We start from the raw sequence: 20,820 nt of genomic DNA, 5'->3' as shown, positions 1-20,820 counted from the left end.
GTGATAGGTGTGTGCACTGCACAGATGCTACAGCATAGCCAAAGGCATTATGACAAATGACTCCAAAAGGCAAGTGCCTTGAATTTCCTAAACAATTGTTACTATAATATGTAAATATTGTGGGAAGAAATATCCAGGGAATTGTTATGGCTAGGCTTGTATAGGCCCTAGGGCTGATAGCCTAGTACCAACCTATGAACATATGAACCTATTATTTGTATTATGTACATCATACATATCCCCAAGTGCCTTACAGATGTCAAAGTAGACAGCTGCATTCTATACACACACATTAAAGCTTAAATGATGTACTATGAGTAAGGGAAGCATATGGTTGGTTTTGTATTTTTATATTAAATAAGAAAGAAGAAGCTTGCAAGCTTGCATACATACTATCTGAATTACAAACATGATAACTGCTGCCTCACTATATCACGCACTTTGCGTCAAAACATCACAAACGTATAGAACTAAAAGGAACCCCATCATATCAACATTATTTTTTCATTACTGTGGTCCAAACGTTTAACACAGTCACCCTGAAAAAGATCCCCGCATTAATACTGGTGAAATATTCAAAAGCCTTTCTAAACTACAATTAAAAATATGTACTTGCTGATACAAAACAACAGGCTTTTGGACAGAATTAGGTAGTCTTAGTAAAATAGTTCAAGCTGAAAGGGCCGGTACAGTGAACATTTGCCCAAAATGTTAAATGGTTATAATATGGATGGGGGATGAAATACCGGCTGATATTTGAAACTCTAAACTCCATCAACTGTACTGCTACATTTCTCAATTCATGGTTCAGTACTAAAGACAGAAGATGTGTTTCTGAATGGAAGATGATGATGACTCTCCACTTTGATCAATTTAATATGGTCAAGGTGTGTCAACAGTTAAGGTGCGAGGGCTGTCACACCTTACCCAAACATGTTATTCAAGTTCATGCAAGGTAAGAACGGCAGCCATGTGGAGTGGGAGAAGTGGCTGTGCAGATTAGGGCAGGGATCAGGAAGGGGGGTAGGTTTAGCTTTAGGAAATGTTAGGGTTAGGGAGTGGGACAGGAATTTTGGGTTTATAAAGTGGAATAGGATTTTAGATTTAGGTAAGAAATGTGGAATTTAGGTTTAGGGAGGGGAGTTGGAGTGTTAGGTTTAGAGGACAATGATGGACTTTACGGTTAGAAACACAAGGTGCAGGGTTTGAGTCTCACAAGGGATAATTGGCTAGGATTGAAATGGCTCGCAAGGGCAGTTAGCTTAGTACTAACCTATGAGAGGGAGAGTGAAGATTTTAGGTTAGGAAGTGATGACTGGGTTATGTCATAGATGGGATTTTGAGGCTAACAGTTTCATAGGGTCAGGTTTTGGGAGACCTAAGTAATAAGACTGAGCTTGTTAGAGTTAAAGCACATGCATTTTTAAGCAAGTGACAGCGAGCAAATGTGTTGCAAGTTACTAGCTACTAGCACATATGCACTTGTAGCCTATATATGTATACATTACACATACATATATAGTAACTTTACATATATATATATATATATATATATATATATATATATATATATATACAGATTAAACATACACAAGTATGTGTGTATGTATGTGTGTATATATATATATATATATATATATATATATATATATATATATATATATATATATATATATATATACACACACACACATATATATATGTGTATATATATATATATATATATATATATATATATATATATATATATACATACATGTGCGCATACATACAAGTATACATTTATGTCGAGCATACACATATACATGTATCAGACATGTGGCTTGACACCCTCTGTGTTTGAGCATCACTCCTCAGTCAATAAAACTTATCTTATGAACTCTGTATAAAAATGTTGAAAATCATACAGCTAAAAGTCTGCTCTGGACTCTGAATGGAGATTCAGACTTTTATATATGTTTAAAATGTCTAAGCTTCATGCTTGCTTTACCACAAAAGTACTTATACCACAGGAATGTATCAAATGGCATTTTTTGAAGAAATGGTCAAATCAAATTTCTACATCTTGGTATCTGGTCTTTAAAATTCCTGCACACAAAAACATCACTTCAGATGAAAAGTGAAAATGTATTTTTTTTTCTTTTAAAACAAATCAGTAATATGTTTGTGCTGTACATGGTGTGTGAAGCTATCACTATACCACAATCTAGCAGTCATACTGCAGTGGACTATCTACAGGTCTTTCAGCTTTAAGTACAGATATCACTTACTAGGTGTAGCCTTTCGATCCACACCTGTTAAAGAGTTAAAAGAATGATGACTTTGTACAAACATAGTAGGAACCAGTGAATTCACCCATTGCTAGTTGTATGAACTGGTATTGTATCTTATATTAAATACGCCCGCATCCGAAGAAGAAACTTTCAAGGCTGCAAAAATACTATCTGGATTAGAAAAAAGATGGTGGGGCTTGTAAAATCAGCATGTTACAACTGCATTAATATATAGAAAGAGGCATTTGTTTATGGATAAAGGAATCCATGCAGAAAAGTAGATACTTGTGGGGAAGGTACATTAAACCACTGAAAAGGTTCACAAAAAAATACCATCTCCTCCAAATGGGTCACTACATCCAAGCTACAGTGCACCCAGCACTGACGGAGTGCTGCAGGGGCAAACAGCACACTCTTAAAATGCTATTTTTGATGATGTAGCTGTTGATCAAAGCTGCATTAAGAAATATGTTTTCGCTTGGTGGCTCTAAGCCCATTTGTTGTTGCTAATAAAACACCTGACACACAACGCCGTACTTGGCAGTAAATTATATCACTAGTAGCTATATAGCATCGAAACCACAGAATTGTCACCTTAACTGTTAAAAACATAGTGGTACATTGAATGAGCACTTAGCAACACTATGGTCAAAAACATCTGAAATAGTATTAAATAGAAAACTTGCAACACACGCACGCACACATGCAAGCAGAAAGGGTGATGCCAAATAAAAGAAGTATGCAGTGCTCTCTCTCTCTCTTTTACACTAAACACTGGGAAGCAATGTTGGGCGGGGGGGCTTGTAAAATTAATATGTTACAACTGCATATAACTATATATAAATATATATATATATATATATATATATATATATATATATATATATACACACACATATACATATATACTCACACACACATATATATTTACATGACAGAGACGCATTTGTTTCTGACTAAATGTAGCTTGTTGGTAAAGTAAGTAATCTACTAGAAGTAAAAGTAGTAAGAAGCAGGTAATATAAAAAGACAAAACAATATCATTACATTTTTGTTTAGGAGTTCTGAGGCTTGTCAGAAATAAACTGCATGAGTTTACAGGGAAGAGAAAGTACGTATTATTTTAAGGCCAGGTCATAATGATTACAATACTGACTGATGACCTTAATATAGTTTACTGTCAATATATTATAACATCTGCCGTTTAAATATAGTTTTGGTACAGTGCTAGAAATCCTACATCTAAAGGTTATACGGAACAGACTACCAGCAGAGCCCTCGCTGCTTTCACTTGTCATACACAGCCCTTATCTTTTAACTTTAGATTGACAATCTCAGTGAAGAATGGCACACTCGCACAGTGGACAGCATTGTCACCTCATAGTAAGAGGTTCTCTGGTTTGATTCTTTGCTGGGGTGTCTTCTGTGTGGAGTTTGCATGACCTCCCTGTATTCATGTGGGTTTTCTCTGGGTGCTCTGGTTTCCTCTCACACTCCAAACACATGCATTAGGTGGACTGGACACTAAACGGGCCATGGGTGTGAGTGTGCGTAAATGCAGAAGAAAGATCACAAATGTAAGCAACCAGTGTATATTTGTGACCAAACATGAAATCTAACCAACTACTCCTAAATTATAAAAAAAAAAACACAATCTCACTCCTAATATAAATACACTTACCATAAATGTACATTTAAAATCCTGTAATTTATGTGGGGGGTTTGCAAGCTATACCTTCTGGACTCGGGGGCTGTACTCCACGCCCCATCTAACTTACATATACTAATTCTGTGGTCACAAAATCACAAAGAAAGGGAACTAAACCATTTATACGCTACAGCTGATGTGCCATAATTCATCTGCAGCACACACTGATCAATTCATGCAACAAAATCAGGCCATGACAAAGCAAATTTATACAAATATAGGTTAAACAGTATGTGTGTATGTAATAGACACACACACACATAGTATACACACACACACACATATATATGTGTGTGTGTGTGTGTGTGTGTGTGTGTGTGTGTGTGTGTATAGTATACACACACACATATATATATATATATATATATATATGTGTGTGTGTGTGTGTGTGTGTGGGGGCTCTGCTTCTCACACCCCCTGCTACTTAAACTCCGAGATTGCAATACAGTGAAGAGAACAGTAAAGTTGCCAAATATATATATATATATATCTATAGACACACACACACACACATATATATATATATATATATATATATATATATATATATATATATATATAGGTCCACTTTTTAATTTCGAAATCTCAAAATCCAGAACATCAGAATCCCGACAATCCGGATGTTCGAAATTTTGAAATCTCGAAGTTAAACAATTGAGATCACGCTACAGTGTGGAATGGTAACTTTACCGTTCTCTTCACTGTATTGCGATCTAGGAGTTTAAGTAGCAGGGGGTGTGGGAAGCAGAGCCCCTCACTTGGGGGGTGCAGGGGGGCTTGCCCCCCTGCAGCAACGTGATGTCTAACTTTTTTGTTTTAGTTTTGGTTTCTTTTTGCATTTCGAGATTTCAAAATCTTCAACATCTGAATGTCGGGATTCTGATGTTTGATATTTTGACTTTTTGAAATTACATAGTGGACCCCATTGGGGAAGACGACTTGGGAAAGCCAGGATGGAGAAAAGAAGAAATTAATGCATTCAGTAAAGAGATGGGTGGATCACATGAGAGAAGAGTTGCGGCAGTCAGCATGACTGTCAAAGAAGACAGGAAAGTGGCACTGAACTGAGAGACATGACAACAGTTGATGTGAAAACCCATCTATAAGTAATAAATGATAAAAACAATAAATAGCAACAACCAACAGAAACCACTGACCCATGAATCAACAGAAGTAACCTCACCACAAATTATAACCAAATAAGTAAACAAAAGCACGTATTTACATGGTGGGATTAACAACCACACCCCCTTTACTAATGTATACTCCATGCTCATACAATTACAGGAAAAGAAAACATCCCACATACAGTGAATCAATGCTGACACCACAAAACAAACCTCAACAGTAGTGATTCCTAATGCAGACATAAAACACTTGCCTATATTTTAAAATCAAAGAAGAAATCAAACGCGAGTGTTTCCACTGGGGGCTTCATCAGTCATACTCCCAGCATGAGGGACTTTACCTTCCCTTATACTCACCTAATATAGTGATTTGGTTCACAGCCTCACAACTTTAGAGGAAAGAGAAAAGCCAAAACACAATGAATCACTATTTCTGCTGGTGTCAAAACAGACACAGCACTAGCAGGGAGGGATTCTCACTGCAGAACAGCCACCCCCATTACTGCATTTAAACATTACAACTGACTAAGTATTGACCAGGTATGGCATAACTCAAGGAAAAGCTGAGTGGAAAAAGCACTCATCTGACCACTTAAACAGATGATCACAAACATCAACCTTTTTTGCGCAAGAATACAGAAGAGTGAAGATCTGTGAATCTTCCCTTTCCCACCTGTAGTGCAAACTCTGAGATACGTATATATATATATATATATATATATATATATATATATATATATATATATATATATATATATATATACACACACACACACACACACACGTGTGTTTTTGTGGTTTTGTGTGCTCAGTTCTGCATGGATGTACATATGCATATGTACTTACATGTATTCGCACCCTCATATACATGTATTTGGAAAATGTTTGGTCTTGTATCATTGGCCCTTTCTTGCCATCCATCTGAACCCAAAACTTGACTCCTCACTATAGTAACTTTGCTTCCTGTTGGCAGCTGCTTCTATGTACCATTTCTGGAATTCGCTAGCCCTTGTTTTTTCTAGAGAGCTGTTCGTTCTGCTAGCTGACAGTCATGTCAATCTGATAGGGAACATTAGTTATTGTGAATGGAGGCATCAGATACCAGTTTACCAGGACACCACTCCCATAACTTCCCACTCATCCTCTACTTGGTCACGCTGGCAACAGTGGCTTGATGAATGGGTAGGGAGTGCGCTGTTAATGCCCACCCATTAAAAGTATACAGCAGCGAACATGCTGACATGCTGTTTTGTCAAATATCCAACTGGGCATTGTAGGCTTCAGTGGAGTGGTATATAAAACAACACCATCTCCCCCGCCCTGACTTAATTCAGTGTTTGGCTAGAAGGATAGTATGCTGAAATCACTATACTAAAACAGCATATTTTGCTGGTAGATTGAATTTTGCTAACTCTGGAGGTAACTGCAATGTGGTATTTCCTTTGATTCCTGAAGTGCAGTGACCTCAGATGTTTTTGAATGATGCAGGTGTAACTCTGGGGGTAATTCCAACATCATATTTTCTCTGACTCCTAATGTGCAGTGACCCTTTTTTTTATTATGCAGTTACAACACTGTTTATGGCGAGAAGGGTTAATTTTTCAAAGCTACTGGATGTGTGGGCCTGCAAGGAAGAAAGAGATAAACAATTGTATACAACGCACCAACAATGTTAGCCAGAAGTCACACTACATATATACTGTATGCTACTTGCCTCATGAACTGCCCGGTTCATTCTATATTATTCACCATAGTTTACCCTTCTTTCCATTCTACTTTGTGTCTAAAGTTATTTTCCTCTCCATTTTAACTATGGTTCTGTTTTAAATTAGTACACCTGTACTGCACAGGCTACATACCTGTTTATTGAATTCACAGGTGTCATTCACCTTATGTTACCTTGCCCTCAGAGAATCCATTTTCATTTTAAAAATGTTCTACATTTTACAGAGTCTTCTTACTGGTGCTACAACATAATATAATATTTGCTGATTAATGCTTTGTTCTACTGCATTGAAACTTGAACTGTGTACTCGGAACTTTGAAGGGAAAAGGCCAATGTGCTCACATTTTGCTGGAAATGTTAAACAGGCCATTACTTATTCCATGTTAATATATGTTGCTATTAAGCCATGTTTTTGTTCAATTTTTCTTTTACTTCTATTTTATATAAATAATTATTTCAACAAACCTTTTTTTTTTGTATTTCTGGTGCTGCTTCACAAAACTGAAACGCTTAGGGATTTCCCTGTGGGTACTATATCAGCTCCTGTTTAAGAGCTAAGCAAATGAAAGGGTCTACTTTAAAACATCAGCTTACTGGAACGTCGACTTTCAACATCATCGAGACAACAGCTCTGAAAGTTCAAAATGCCGAACTCCCAGAATGTCGCAATTTCACTCCAGGAAACTAACCACTGGGCCACCATGGTAACCTCTGCCCTGTTCTGTACTGTAGTGCGATCTCAGACTTGGTATATTTAGTTGAGGGGTGTGGGGGCAAAGCTCCCCCATGTTGGTGGGTTTAGTTTACTTCCGTTTGTGTTGTAATCATTGGTGGCCCAGTGGTTAGTTTCCTGGAGTGATATTGTGGCGTTCTGGAAATTTGGCATTTTGAACTTTCAGTGTTGTCGCGATGAGGTGAAAGTCGATGTTCCGGTAAGTTGATGCTTTAAAGTAGACCCAAACGACCATATCAGTTATAGGTATCATGGAGTTTAACCATGACTAAAATAATAATAATAATAATAATAATAATAATAATAACACCCATTTGTTAACAAGAAAGACTCACTAGACACAGAATCCCTTTCAGGGGCAACCCAGGAGCAATGTCTGCTTAAGTGACTTGCTTAAGGTCACATAATAAGCAAATGAGAGCTGAGGGAATCAAACCCTGTACCACAGGCAGTATAGATTATGGGTTTAACCTTTGTGCCAAATGCCAGATGTCAGTTAACCTTCAGAGTAAAGTCAGAGTGAATAAATGTAAGCAGTGTGCTTAAACTTCACAATGCCCACTCAATGGAATGATCATACACAATTATCCAGTAATTTAAAAATATTTTTCTTATCTTTTTAAAATAACTCCACCGCACAATCCAAACTCTATCCATAACTTTACTCTTGCTCCTGTGTCACTATGACAAAATAATTTTAAATACATGTTGCACCTTCTGCACTTGTTTGAAGAAAGGGAGTGTGCATCACATACCAACCACTGAAGTGCTCAACAGGAAGTGAGGATGTTTTGTTCTCCTGAAATCTTATGTAGATTTTGGACAAAAGTGAGAGAAAAAAAATAGGATACAAGGTATATGTTCATTATCTTTTCACTGTGATATATAACTGCAGTAAGCTGAACATTTGAATGTGAAGCTGGTCAGTGCATTTTCATATGAGGACCTTGAGATTTTACATTGGTGTAGTACCTCCATCCATCCGTCCATCCATCCTTCCATCCATCCACAACCCCTTTTACTCATTTTTGCACATGGGGTCAGGGTGTCACTTCAACGGTGACAATCATCTAGAGCCAAGGTTTACACCACTGGGTACCTCCATATTTATAAATATGACTAGCTAGGCAATCCTAAAAACTGTCTGAGGACTCAGGTAATTTATCAATATGCAAGGTAGTTGGCAAACTGAATACAGTACATGGTCAGGGCTTCCTGTACAACAAAAAATGCTAACTTACATTCCTGTCGTGTTGCTTTTCCTACATCATAGAACTTGTTACTAGTATGGTGACAAAAACAATCCAGTATAAGAAGGGTTGAAGTATTTACCTCACCAACACCACAAGGTAAAAAGGAAAGCACATACAGAATCATCACCATAAAAAGAAATAAATGCACACACACAAAAAATAAATGAATGAACAAATGTCATAAAAAACTTGGCTACAAAAAAAAACTAGGTTAATGAACCAGCTGCAATGTAAGCTTACTGTAACTTATTAATAAAAAAAAAAAAACAAACACACAGCCAATAACGATGCCAGGGAACTTCTATGGGCTAGGCTTGTAAAGGCTCCAGGGCCATTACCTAGTACACACCTATGAACCTATGAACATAAAAAATAAATGAACGAACAAATGCCATAAAAAAACTTGGCTACAAAAAAATCTAGGTTAATGAACCAGCTGCACTGTAAGCTTACTGTAACTTATTAATAAAAAAGCAAACAGCCAATAATTATGCCAGGGCACTTCTATGGGCTAGGCTTGTAAAGGGCCATTAGCCTAGTACACACTTATGAACCTATAACAACCCCCTTATTCTGTCACAGAAGCTGTTTAAAGACAAAGGATCAGGAAACATGAAAACATGAATTTCAAAGTAAAAGTAAGAACAATAACAAATTAAAAAATTGTGCTCTATAAAGAACAAAGTCTAATATAAAAAGGTTTACTAGAGAATTGCATTACTCAAGGTGTGTAATGACTTCTCACTCGTCGGGATCAGTTCGAATTCCAGAACAGTTAGACCGGATGTGTGAGAATTTGGGATTATGTACACGATGCCTGAGATTTCTGTGTCTGAGGGTATTCCCATTTCTTCATGTTAAGTAAAAGGGGTGTGGCGATACCATCCCTCATGCTGGGATGTTCACCCCACAAAATGCCACTTTAAAGGAGAACAGCGATTGCACACATTTCTGGTTTTTCTTTAGGTTCACTTTTAACTTTTTTGTAATTTTTGTGTCACACAATTATGGGTCTTTGAAATATGTAATCCCCGATTCTCACACATCCAGTCTAACTATCCTGGAATTCGAACTGATACCGACGAGTGAGAAGTCATTACACACCTTGAGCAATGCAATTCTCTAGTACATTACATTGCACTAGCTGTATTACAATTGTAATGACACTGCAGTACACGGACATATTCACTTCAGAAGCAGCCTTGACTGCAACTTGCTAACTAAACTTACTCTGTCATTGCAGTTCACCTTACATTTTCACACTAAGGAAGTAAACAGCACTTCTCAGTTAACCATAGTTTTCCTACAACTACTGCTCCAGAAACTTAAAAATAATGGATGGTAATCATTATCATCACCATCCCCCACTTTTCCCCATTTTCTACATGGGGTTGGGAATTTGAATCAGCTGTCGCCATCTCGCTTGATTCATTTGCCTCTCTACCTTCTCTGACAGTCTGCTTGATGATTGCAGGTCTTCTGTCACACAGTCCAGCCATCTCTTTGCTGGATGCCTTTGTTTCCTCTTGCCTTCTGTCTGTCTGTCTGAATCTTTTTTTGCTAGATTGTTTTTGGCATTCCTGCACATGTGCCTGTACCACCTTAATCTGCTCTCCTTGACTTTCTCTGCAATTGGAGCTATTTTGGCTTTTTGTCTTATGTCCTCATTCATTCATCTGCCCCACAATATGCATCATACCAACTGTCTCAGGCACTTCATCTCAATCATCTCTAGCTCCTTCGGCTGTTCTGACTTCAGTGCCTAGGTTTCTGTACCATACAGAGTACTGGACGCGCCGCTCTTTTGTACACCTTTATTTTCAGCTTTTTGGCATTCTTCTGTCACACACTGCCCTTGACACTCTGAGCCATTTGGTTGTAACCCCCTCTGATTCTAACTCTGAATTCCTCATCCAGACTTCCCTTCTCCTCAACCACTCCTCCCAGAATCTTAAGGCAGTTATCTTTATATCTCAATTCTGAGCTTCTTCCGACTTCCCCCACTTGCCGCCATTATAATTGTCTTATCTGTTCTCAATTGAATCCCATGTGCCTTCAGCTTTGCATTCTATTTCTCTATCATTTGCTGAAGTTCTTGCTCAGAGTCTGCCTGTAATGCCAAATCATCTGCATAGAGCAGCTTTGTCGATATGTATCCTCCGTTAATGTAGTCCATCATCCAGTATGAACAGCAGTGGCCTCAGAGTTGACCCCTGGTGCACATCCACTCCCCTGGGAACTCATCTATGAGTTCAAACACTGTTCATACTTGTGTCATTGGGCCCTTGCACAAATACAAACATTCCTTAATGTTTAGCTGGATTAAAAAAAACATGGCAGCCTATCAGAAAAATTGTAAACTTCCCTGGTTAATGAGAATTAACAATAACATACTGTCAGACACGAGAGATAAATGCAGTGAAAAGCACTATTGACCATGATAAAAGTTGCATCTCTGCCTGTTCTAATATAAAAATATTTAAAAAATGAATTTATGGATTTAGGAGTGAAAGCTCAAAGGTATTGTATCCAGAGTTTTCAATCAAGGTACTGTAACAGATTCTTAAAAAAAAAAAGTTATATGCCATGATACCTTTACTTAAAATTCTAGATGTCAAGAACTATATGGAATAATAAGGGTGGTGCAATGTTCCAACATTTAGCTTTATTGCCATCCAGTTCTTGGCCCTTTATTTTGGTTCTCAGCTTTTGTGCCTTCTGTGTGAAGTTTGCATTCCATCTCTATCCCTGCATTGGTTTCTGTTAAATGATATATTTTTTCCTCTTTTCATACAAACATGCATGTTGGTGCACTACAGATATACAATTTGCCCCTAGCTGTATAATACAAAAGTAGATGCATGTGTGTGAATTTGTCTTGGTGGGTTCTGTAATGGACTGACATCACAAGCAGTACTCGCTCCTCCTTTATGTCCATTCCTTCCAAGCCAGCCTCTGGCCTCCTATAACACATTAGAAAAAATAAAGAGGTACTGAAAAATGACCAACTAGGTTAGATATAAGGAACAGAGAACAACTGACTGTCCATAATGGCTTGGTAAACAGTTACTTGCAATGCTTCTAGGTGAAATGACTTTGACAGTTTCACTCTCAAGATCAGGTTATCTACCATGTGATAACTAATGTCTGTGCATTATACCTTGTTTTACAATACACCTCACTATAATCTCAGTAGTCCAAAATGTAACACACTTGATACTGATTTTTAGAAGATTAGTAAGCTACAAGTTTTATTACCACACCAGTTTCTTGGATTCATTTTCTAAAGCTAACTCAGTAGTGCAAAATAACATGGGCGTTACACTCCTAAGATGCTTTACTTTGATGAGAAATTAAACTGAGGTCTCATCTCCCTAAGTTTTTTCTTCCACGGTGGTCCCATCTAATCCTTTTCCTCCCACCACTCAAGTCATCCTGTTGGTTTTCTTTGGGGAAGAGAGACCTTTGACCTATTTGTTCCCCTGGAAGTGACATCTGAGAAAGCTGGGATTACTGCTGTCCTCCATACATGGATCAGAATTAATTCCTAGCATTCCTTACACATGCTCAAAACATTCATGGCGGTTGGAGAACAGCACGGCACAATGACGTATACACATACCTTACCACCATGTGTGTAACCAGTGGCCCTGCCTACCTTGTGAAGAGCATCTCCACATGATTCATGGTCTCTACCAGGGAATATACCAGGAATAGTGTACCCAGGCACATGCTAACATCCTCTGCACACAAAGGGAAGTGAGGCAACTCTTGACACATTCCTCACCTCCCTCTATGTCAGCTCCAACAGGTGTGTGCGTCACTAACCAAACTTGGGTTGCCTGGAGCTCATCTCTCCATGCCAGTTGAACTCCCTGTCTTCCTGAGATAGTGGTAGCTCAAGTGGGTGTAAAAGATCCCAAGGTATTTAATGAAATGAGCACTGGAATTCTTAGTGTCCTGACCTACTTCCTCCTTATTGCTATGATCACTTCTACAAATCTCCCCTGACAATAGGAAATGCCCAGTGGGGCTAACCCAGTCAGCAAAAAATAAAGACAAAAATAAATACCTCACTAGAAAAACAACTGATCTTGCTTTGCCACTTTAGCTACAGAAAGACATAAAAAAGGCAGTAAAAATTAAATAGAAAAAAACATCAGAGAAATTAATTTAGTGTTAAGGACACAACATAATCACACATCACAACAACAACATAGTATCAAGGTGCATCTAAATCACAAGCAAATCCATATATGAGAGACAAAATGAGCGCAATATCTGAGGACATTAGGCCAGAGCAATTATTTTCTGAAAATCAACAATTGTGGGGTGCATGTGATTGGAGTCACGATGAATGCTATAACTCTTTATAGTGTTAAGGCGTAACTGATACAGTAGTAGATACCATTTTAATGTAAATGGAGAAAGTTGTAACTTCCCATGAAATTTCTTACCCCCTTAGATAAATCCAAAGAACGATTAGTTTTTAGGGACGCAGTAGCTGAACTGGTACTGAGAGGTAAAGTGCTGCAAGGTTTTAGGTACAGAAAGTCACCCTCATCTGACACTGGGGTAAAACGTGCCCTTGAGGGTTGAGGAGTCTGAGAGATCATCCCACTTGGACGTACTTCTACATACTTCAGGGGACCATCAGAATTCAGATGTATCCTTAGGCTTCCCTCTGAATAGTTATAGGGGTATTTAGAATCCAAGGTCTGCTTTCTACAACAGCAGCAAAATGCTGCAGAAGAAGACACAGTTTTCTTTCTGTTTCTTAAACAATTGATAGCAAGAGCTATAAATGTTACGAATGATACAAAAGAAATTGCTACCAGAGCAATTACTAGATACAGTGTTAAATTTGAAGCACCAGATGACAGGACAGGGGTGTCCTTGAGGGTTGAAAATCCCTCAGATGTCTTATCTTCTAAGGATAACTTAAGAGTAACAGTTGTAGACAGGGCTGGCTTTCCATGGTCTGTCACCTCGACTAGAATCTTTTGCATTGTTTCTGGTACATCCTGCATACTCCTGGAAGTACGGATTTCCCCAGTATACTGTGATACAACAAACATTTCCACCTCTTCGGGTTGTTGAAACCTATAGGACAGCCATGCATTATATCCACTGTCTTCATCAATACCCACAATCTTGGTCACTAAGTAACCTATGGGCACAGAGCGGGAGATTGTTTGCTGGATCACACCATGTGCTGTTTTAGGATAAATAATTTTAGGGGCATTATCATTCTGATCAATTACAAATATGTGAATGGTCACATTACTCCTCAGTGGTGGCACGCCAGCATCCTCAACCTGGATTTCTAACTGAAAAACCTGATTCTGCTCATAGTCAAAAGAGCGTGCGCTGTAGAGTGTGCCATTTTCAGAACTGATGTAAAAATAGGAAAGAACAGGCATATTTTGAAATGTCTGGTCACGGATAGAATAAGAAAGCTTAGAGTTCTTGCCCTGATCAGGGTCAACAGCTGTTACTGAACAGATGGGAAAACCAGGAAAAGTATTTTCATGTATTTTGGCGGTATAAGAGAGGTGTGAAAAATGTGGTGGGTTGTCATTCACATCAGAAATCTCAATAAAAAGTGTTCTTTGGGTTGAAAGGGAAGGAGATCCTGAATCAGAGGCAGTAACTGTGACATTGTAGTAAGGAAAGGCCTCACGATCCAACAACTCCTTGGTTACCAACGAATAATGCTCCTCTAAAGACTGGGTGAGCTTGAATGGGGTGTTGGGTCCTATTTGGAGATGGACGCGCCCATTTTCGCCAGAATCCTTGTCTTTAACACCAATTAAAGCAATTACAGTGCCTATTGGAGCATCCTCTTGGATCGGACTGGTTAAAAAGTTTACAGTCACTTCTGGAGCATTGTCATTTACATCCATGAGCTCCACGTTAACTGTACACTGTTGTTCAGCAGGTGGCGAACCCCGGTCCCTTGCTTTTATTTCGATGGTATAATGTTTTGAGTCCTCAAAGTCTAGTACGTTATTTGTCCTGATCTCCCCCGTCCGCTTGTCTATGTTAAAGACCTGAGAGGACTTGCTGAAGGTGTGACTCCTTCTGAAGGAATACTCAATTTCCCCGTTGACACCTTCGTCTGGATCAGTGGCGTTCAACTGGATCACAAGACTTCCCACTGGCAAGTTTTCCTCAAGTTTCACATTATAAAAAGACTGTCCAAAACTGGGCGCGTTGTCATTTATATCCAGAACTTTAACGGTAATGTGCACTGTACCAGACAACACAGGTTCGCCGCCGTCTACAGCTGTTAACATTAAATGATGTGTCTCCTGCAGTTCCCTATCCAAAACCTTTTGCAACACGATTTCTGGTACTTTAGCGCCATCGTCCCGATTTTTTACCCTCAAAACAAAATGATCGTTTGGACTAAGCGAGTAACTGGAAATAGAGTTCGATCCCACGTCTGGATCTTCTGCCATATCCAATCCAAAACTCGTTCCAACGCCGGCCACTTCTCTGATCTCCAAAGTGACCTCTTCGGTAGGGAAGCGAGGCGAGTTGTCATTTATGTCCACTATCTCTACTTTGACCGTTTGCAGTTCCCAAGGGTTTTCCATTATGAGCTGCAGCTGGAGGGAACACGTAGCGCTGCGATCGCAGACTTGTTCTCTGTCTATTTGATCCTTTATTACTAAAGTCCCGTCTTCGGAATTTACTTTGAAAAACTGCTTGCCTGACTCCGGGACAACCCTTAGGTTTCGGGAGGAAATAGGCTGCCGATCTAATCCTAGATCCTTGGCGACATTTCCGACCACAGACCCCCGACTTAACTCCTCGGGAACAGCGTAGTGCATTTGCGCGTAACTTCTGTGCCAAAAGCAGAAAAAGAAAAGTAAATTCAGCACTTGCCTCGTAAAATGCAGCGCCCCAAAGTACTCCATGGCGTGTTCCTTTCAGGCTCTAACCTCCGTGTAGACGTTAGCGGACAGTACACTCGGAAGGGAAGCCTAGGCTGTGTAAATAGAAAGTGAGGAGAGGTCTTGTCGTTTCTGGTTTCGTGGAGAGCCGCGGCGCTTTTGCAGGGCAGAAGGGAAGCTGGATTTCGGCACGAAGTTCAGCGCTTTGTCGACAGGCGGCGCCACACAGCTTCAGCCCGTCGGACCGTCACAGGGGTCTCCCCACTCAGGACCTGCTGGGGCCCGGCAATTCTCCGCACATAACGAGCTCGTCAGCTCCCCAGACCGGGGATCGCTCGGAGCCTGCCAGGCGACTTTCTTCCTTCTGCTTCACTTTGGACTTTATTTTTTGGATCCAGTCCATGCCATGCCCCCGCTGCGATTAAAGGCACACGCAATGCATTTCGACAAGTTTGTACGAGACTGAAACACTCAGAAGTTCGTGTTGCAGCCTACTGTCACGATTGTGTCAGCTTGTTACGACACAATCAGGACCTTGATGTGGTTGACCAGAAAGTACAAAAAGAGATAAAAATGCAGTTAACATGCACGTATCTACCCCCTATTACGTATCATTTTAAGTTATTTTACGGCGACTAAGGCAATCTGTTACTCATTGCGTGCAGCGAACTGTCACGCTTTATTATTTGTGTATTCGTTTACTAATTCACTTTTTTACTGAATGTATGTACGTGTGTGTGTTGGTCCCAGATAGAGTGGAGACCGTGTTTAAATACAAAATATAGTAGATTGTTACGCAATCATTTACTGTGCAAAATTACTGCCAAGATAAGAGTCACTTCTTTTAGCTAAATTATTTTATGCCTTTGTGGTGACAAGTGCTAGTGCCCTTCCCCTTCAGCCTGCAATCACCTGCACTCACCATCATTTCACCTCACGTTTGGTTAGGGGAGTCAATAGGTGCAAAGGAGGCAGCCACTCACAGGGATGTGATAGCCCTGGGGGGGGGGGGGGGGTGCTGCTTATGGAATGGCAGAGCTACTTAAGTTTTTATATGTATCACCGTACAACGTCTTGCTGTTCCACAGACCTTTGGCATCACTTGACTTTGCTGTACTCCTAGCCTAAGCTAGGTGCCAATAATGTAACAGCAAATTCCTGCTCAAGATGGAAGACAGGCCAAGGGGTACTCACCCCCACCACTGCCCCGCTCTTCTAGTATCTGACTAGCATGCCAATAACAGGTCATGTATGTCACCATTCAAAGAGACCCACTCATCTGTACTACAATGCTAGGTGATACAGTGAAGTTACACTACACAGTCATATAGGGAGGTGTGTAGCAATAAACAGTCATATAGGGAGGTGTATATATTTGTTACCTTAGTGAGCAGACTGGGCACAAGTGTCTGGTTAAGTCACTTGCTCAGAATGGCATAGCCTGAAAGTGGGAATCAAACTCAGAACATCATAATGACACTTTTTATCAGCTCACAACCTTAACCATCCATGTCAGCATCATGTTGCTAACTGTACTTAAAATGTTAGGTAATGTTAACTGTACTACAGTAACTTCAACCCCCCCCACACACACACACACTGTATGAACTTAAAAAAAACAAAAGTGGGTATAAAAATAAACAGATGGATACATAGGGTAACTAGCTAAAAGGAGTGACAATTAATTGGCAAAGAATAAAAAAGGTGTCATATAAAGTAACCTCATGTACTATGCAAAGATAAATGAAAAGCAGTTTAACATGAGGCAAACAGATGGTGTGTTGCTCTGGTGGTTGACTCCATCAGGCAGGTCTCTAGAATTGGAAACTCTTTTTCCTTCCCAGGTGCAAAGCTTATATTTGGGTGGGTGGAAAAGTTGCACCATATACCTGAGACTGATGACCATGTGATTTTAAGAAAGTCTGTGAGCAAAGAAAACAGAAATCTTGGGGAACTATAGTCTGTATCCAAAGAAAACAGAAGGTAGAAGCATCCCCTCAGAGTGAAGGACCACCCTGCCTTATCTAGGGTTAAATAACTATCCTCTCTGCTGTGGAACAGAAAATGAAGAGTGCCAGAATTTATTAAGGGATACATGGACTGATGAAGTAAATATGTAAGGGGCAGAAGCAGTTATTGGAAGCTGATACTGTAATTGTGGATGATAAATGTGTTTGTAGCCATCCTGTTATCATGTACAAGTGAGTGTACTGCACATTTTGTCTATGAAGTAATTCTGTCAGGCACACAGTTCACATCTTGGGGCAAGGAGATGGAAGGACACACCCAGACTGTAAGTGCCCACACACAAAGAAACACTTTCAAGGGGGTGACGACTTTGCAGCAGTAGTGATAGTAGCACAGCCAATTCATTATGGGTACTGTAATGTTTTTGTTTTTTGTAGTTAACCTGTGGTTATGGGTTGCCAAGTTAGGAGCACGTGCTACTAACATGTTCCTGTGGGTGAATCTCGATGGATAATACTCTTGTGACAGATTTAAGAATGAAAAATCTAGATGCATGCATACATACATGTGTACATAAAAAGCATAACTGATGCAAACTCAGTGACACAGGGGAATTGCTTCTCAGTATGCCTTAGGTAACTCAAAAGCAAGAGAAGCTGGCCGGAGCTATATGGGAGTGAGCAGTTGTGGTCAGTTCACCTGCCATACAATTTATCTGGGGTAAGGTCCAGTACTGCTATCTCATGCATAGGGTCTCAGGGGTACAAGCCAGGTCAAAGAGCCTGTGCACTTCAGCTGAGTATTCCAAATGTGCAAGCACATGCACTCATATCAGCTCTGCAGTGAAAAGCATTGAACTACGCCTGTTGAGTGTGAAGGGTGGGGATGTTAGAAACATTAAAAAAAAATTCTCACTGGATGAAGGCCACAAATCTCTAGTTACTGCCGGTTTCCTCCTAATGTCTCTTGATATGAGAAGCAGGAATGAATGATATTAATGGACTTGACCTGATGGTCATGAGACCAGCTATGGAGATATTTGTCACAGTACTGAGGTTATATGCTGACACTGAAAGTGCTACCTTTATGTATACTCTAAGGGAGTAGCTAGAAAGGTAGCTGTGTTACTAGGTAGATTACTAACTTGCTGGTCCAACAAGAATCAGCTGTTAAAGAATTTGAAGTTGTGGTACTTGGGAGACCACCTCTTACTGGTACAAACATGATACCAGTGAGGGGGTCACTAGCCATGTTCCTCTCAATCCTCTGAATGGTGCCAGTGACAAACTAAAGTGCAGTTAACATGTTGTGACTGTATTTGAATTGTTGGTCATTAAAACAACATTAAGAAGTATGGTTTGTACCTGGGCTGTACAGGTCTCTAGGGTAAGTACTACCTACAAGTGACAAGTGGACACCTACTGTAGTTATAACAGCTATGTACATTAAATCATTAATAGCTCACTTATTTAACACTGGTGTTTTTTATCACAGCCTGTGATTTAGCAGCAACTTATCACCTAAAAACAACTGCATCACATCATTTATAAACTGTTAAGGCTGTATCATTGCTTAGATTCAAATATGTTATATCACTACCCCTCAAATTAAATGAAACCCATGTGTATCACTGTCTTGTAGGCTAACACAAGTTAGGCATACAAACATCTGCTGAACCATGAAATTATAAACATTGTATCAGTGTCATAATATGTGTCTTTACTGCATTCAGACCCTTGGATAACATACATACAGAAACATTTACTTGAGCTCATTGGAACTGTGCATACTTTAGTTATAAAATTTAACAGAAGCTAATTCTATTGGATTCCTGTCCCAGTAGTGGTTCAGACATTTCATGGCATGACAGAGACATCCCAGGAAGCATCAGTAAGTACTTTAAGTGCATACTATATAACAGTATGATGCCATCGAATGTGATGAAATTACTCAGATGATAACTGCATGGCAACATCAGCTGCCGTAAACATGCTCAGATGCACAGCTATACAGCTGTAACTCCACTGTCTGCACTCTAGTCAGAATGTTGCCAGTATTAGCAGATTTCATGGAAAACAGTGCCTTGATATTGTGAAGTAACAGAAACACGGTGTACACAGAGCTACGGCTATGACATAAATGTACTGAAGTACACCATTTATATGAGGAATAGGGATATAAAACAGGAAGTGTAGCTTACTGTACAAAGGAAGGGATGAAAGCAAAAATAAAAAAAACAGTGAAGAAGGAGGTGAGGAAATTCTATACTTAAAATCTTAAATAGCAGTATAGTCTGTAAAAGAATTTTAAACGCACTGCCTTATGTTTAGTAGGGAAAAAAAATTAATAAAAAGGTACCATTACGTTAGCAGACAAAGGTAAGGTGCTGCTTTAACATCCAGACAACTGCAGTTACACCAAAGAGCAGGGTCACCCTTGATGTTTTAGAAGGGGCAGGCGGTACTAGAATTCAGTTAGCAAAGCGTACTCTTGAAGTTTATGATGACATAAGAAATTACAATAGTGCGCGGCTGTGTAGTGCTGTGAATCAAAAGTGGAGTTTCTTAAGTTCTGGAGGGCAGATATTAAAAACAGTTCAGACCAGTAAAATGTTATAATTGTGGTATAGAAGTGGAAACATCAAAGTAGCATCATGAAGCAACAATACTTTTTGCAAAACAAATATGTAATAATTATAACAATAATAATTGTAAACTTATGGTATCAAAAATTAGGGCAAATATACAATATCTAGACAATACAATGACAGATTAAAGAAATAAAAAAAGAAAGAAGAATAAATAGGAAAGGTGATCAGGAATTAGGAAGGAAAAGGCACACAATGAGGGCAGGGCAGTCAGTTAACTTAAGGAGGGATGTTAGACATATATATATATATATATATATATATATATATATATATATGTAAGGGAGCAAAAAAATGACAAAAAAATGGATGAGACTGGAGAATGAAGCCATCTAAAATGGATAAGGGGCTGTGAAAAATCAGGGCTGCCTGATGGATACATTTAGGCAATACACAAAGGAAGAGAAGAAAGATTCGTCAAAGCTAACAAGTAAAACACAATATCGTAAGGGTGAAAACTGAAATCAGTATTTCCGCAAAAGG

The 20,820-nt window shown here is 39.3% G+C and overlaps 1 protein-coding gene across 1 annotated transcript in view; it reads right to left on the bottom strand.

Moving 5' to 3' along the window:
- Window positions 1-20,820, bottom strand: part of LOC122800419 — a 325,449-nt gene that overhangs the window by 112,091 nt on the left and 192,538 nt on the right. The window contains exon 8 of the mRNA XM_044069866.1: window positions 13,278-15,755. Within this exon, the coding sequence (XP_043925801.1) occupies window positions 13,278-15,755 (2,478 nt within the window). The remainder of the gene's footprint in view (window positions 1-13,277; window positions 15,756-20,820) is intronic.

This window comes from Protopterus annectens, chromosome 4.part0, assembly GCF_019279795.1.
Source record: "Protopterus annectens isolate FY-2018-M chromosome 4.part0, PAN1.0, whole genome shotgun sequence".
Classification (NCBI taxonomy): domain Eukaryota; kingdom Metazoa; phylum Chordata; order Ceratodontiformes; family Protopteridae; genus Protopterus; species Protopterus annectens.
This window is presented reverse-complemented; position numbering and strand designations above follow the sequence as displayed.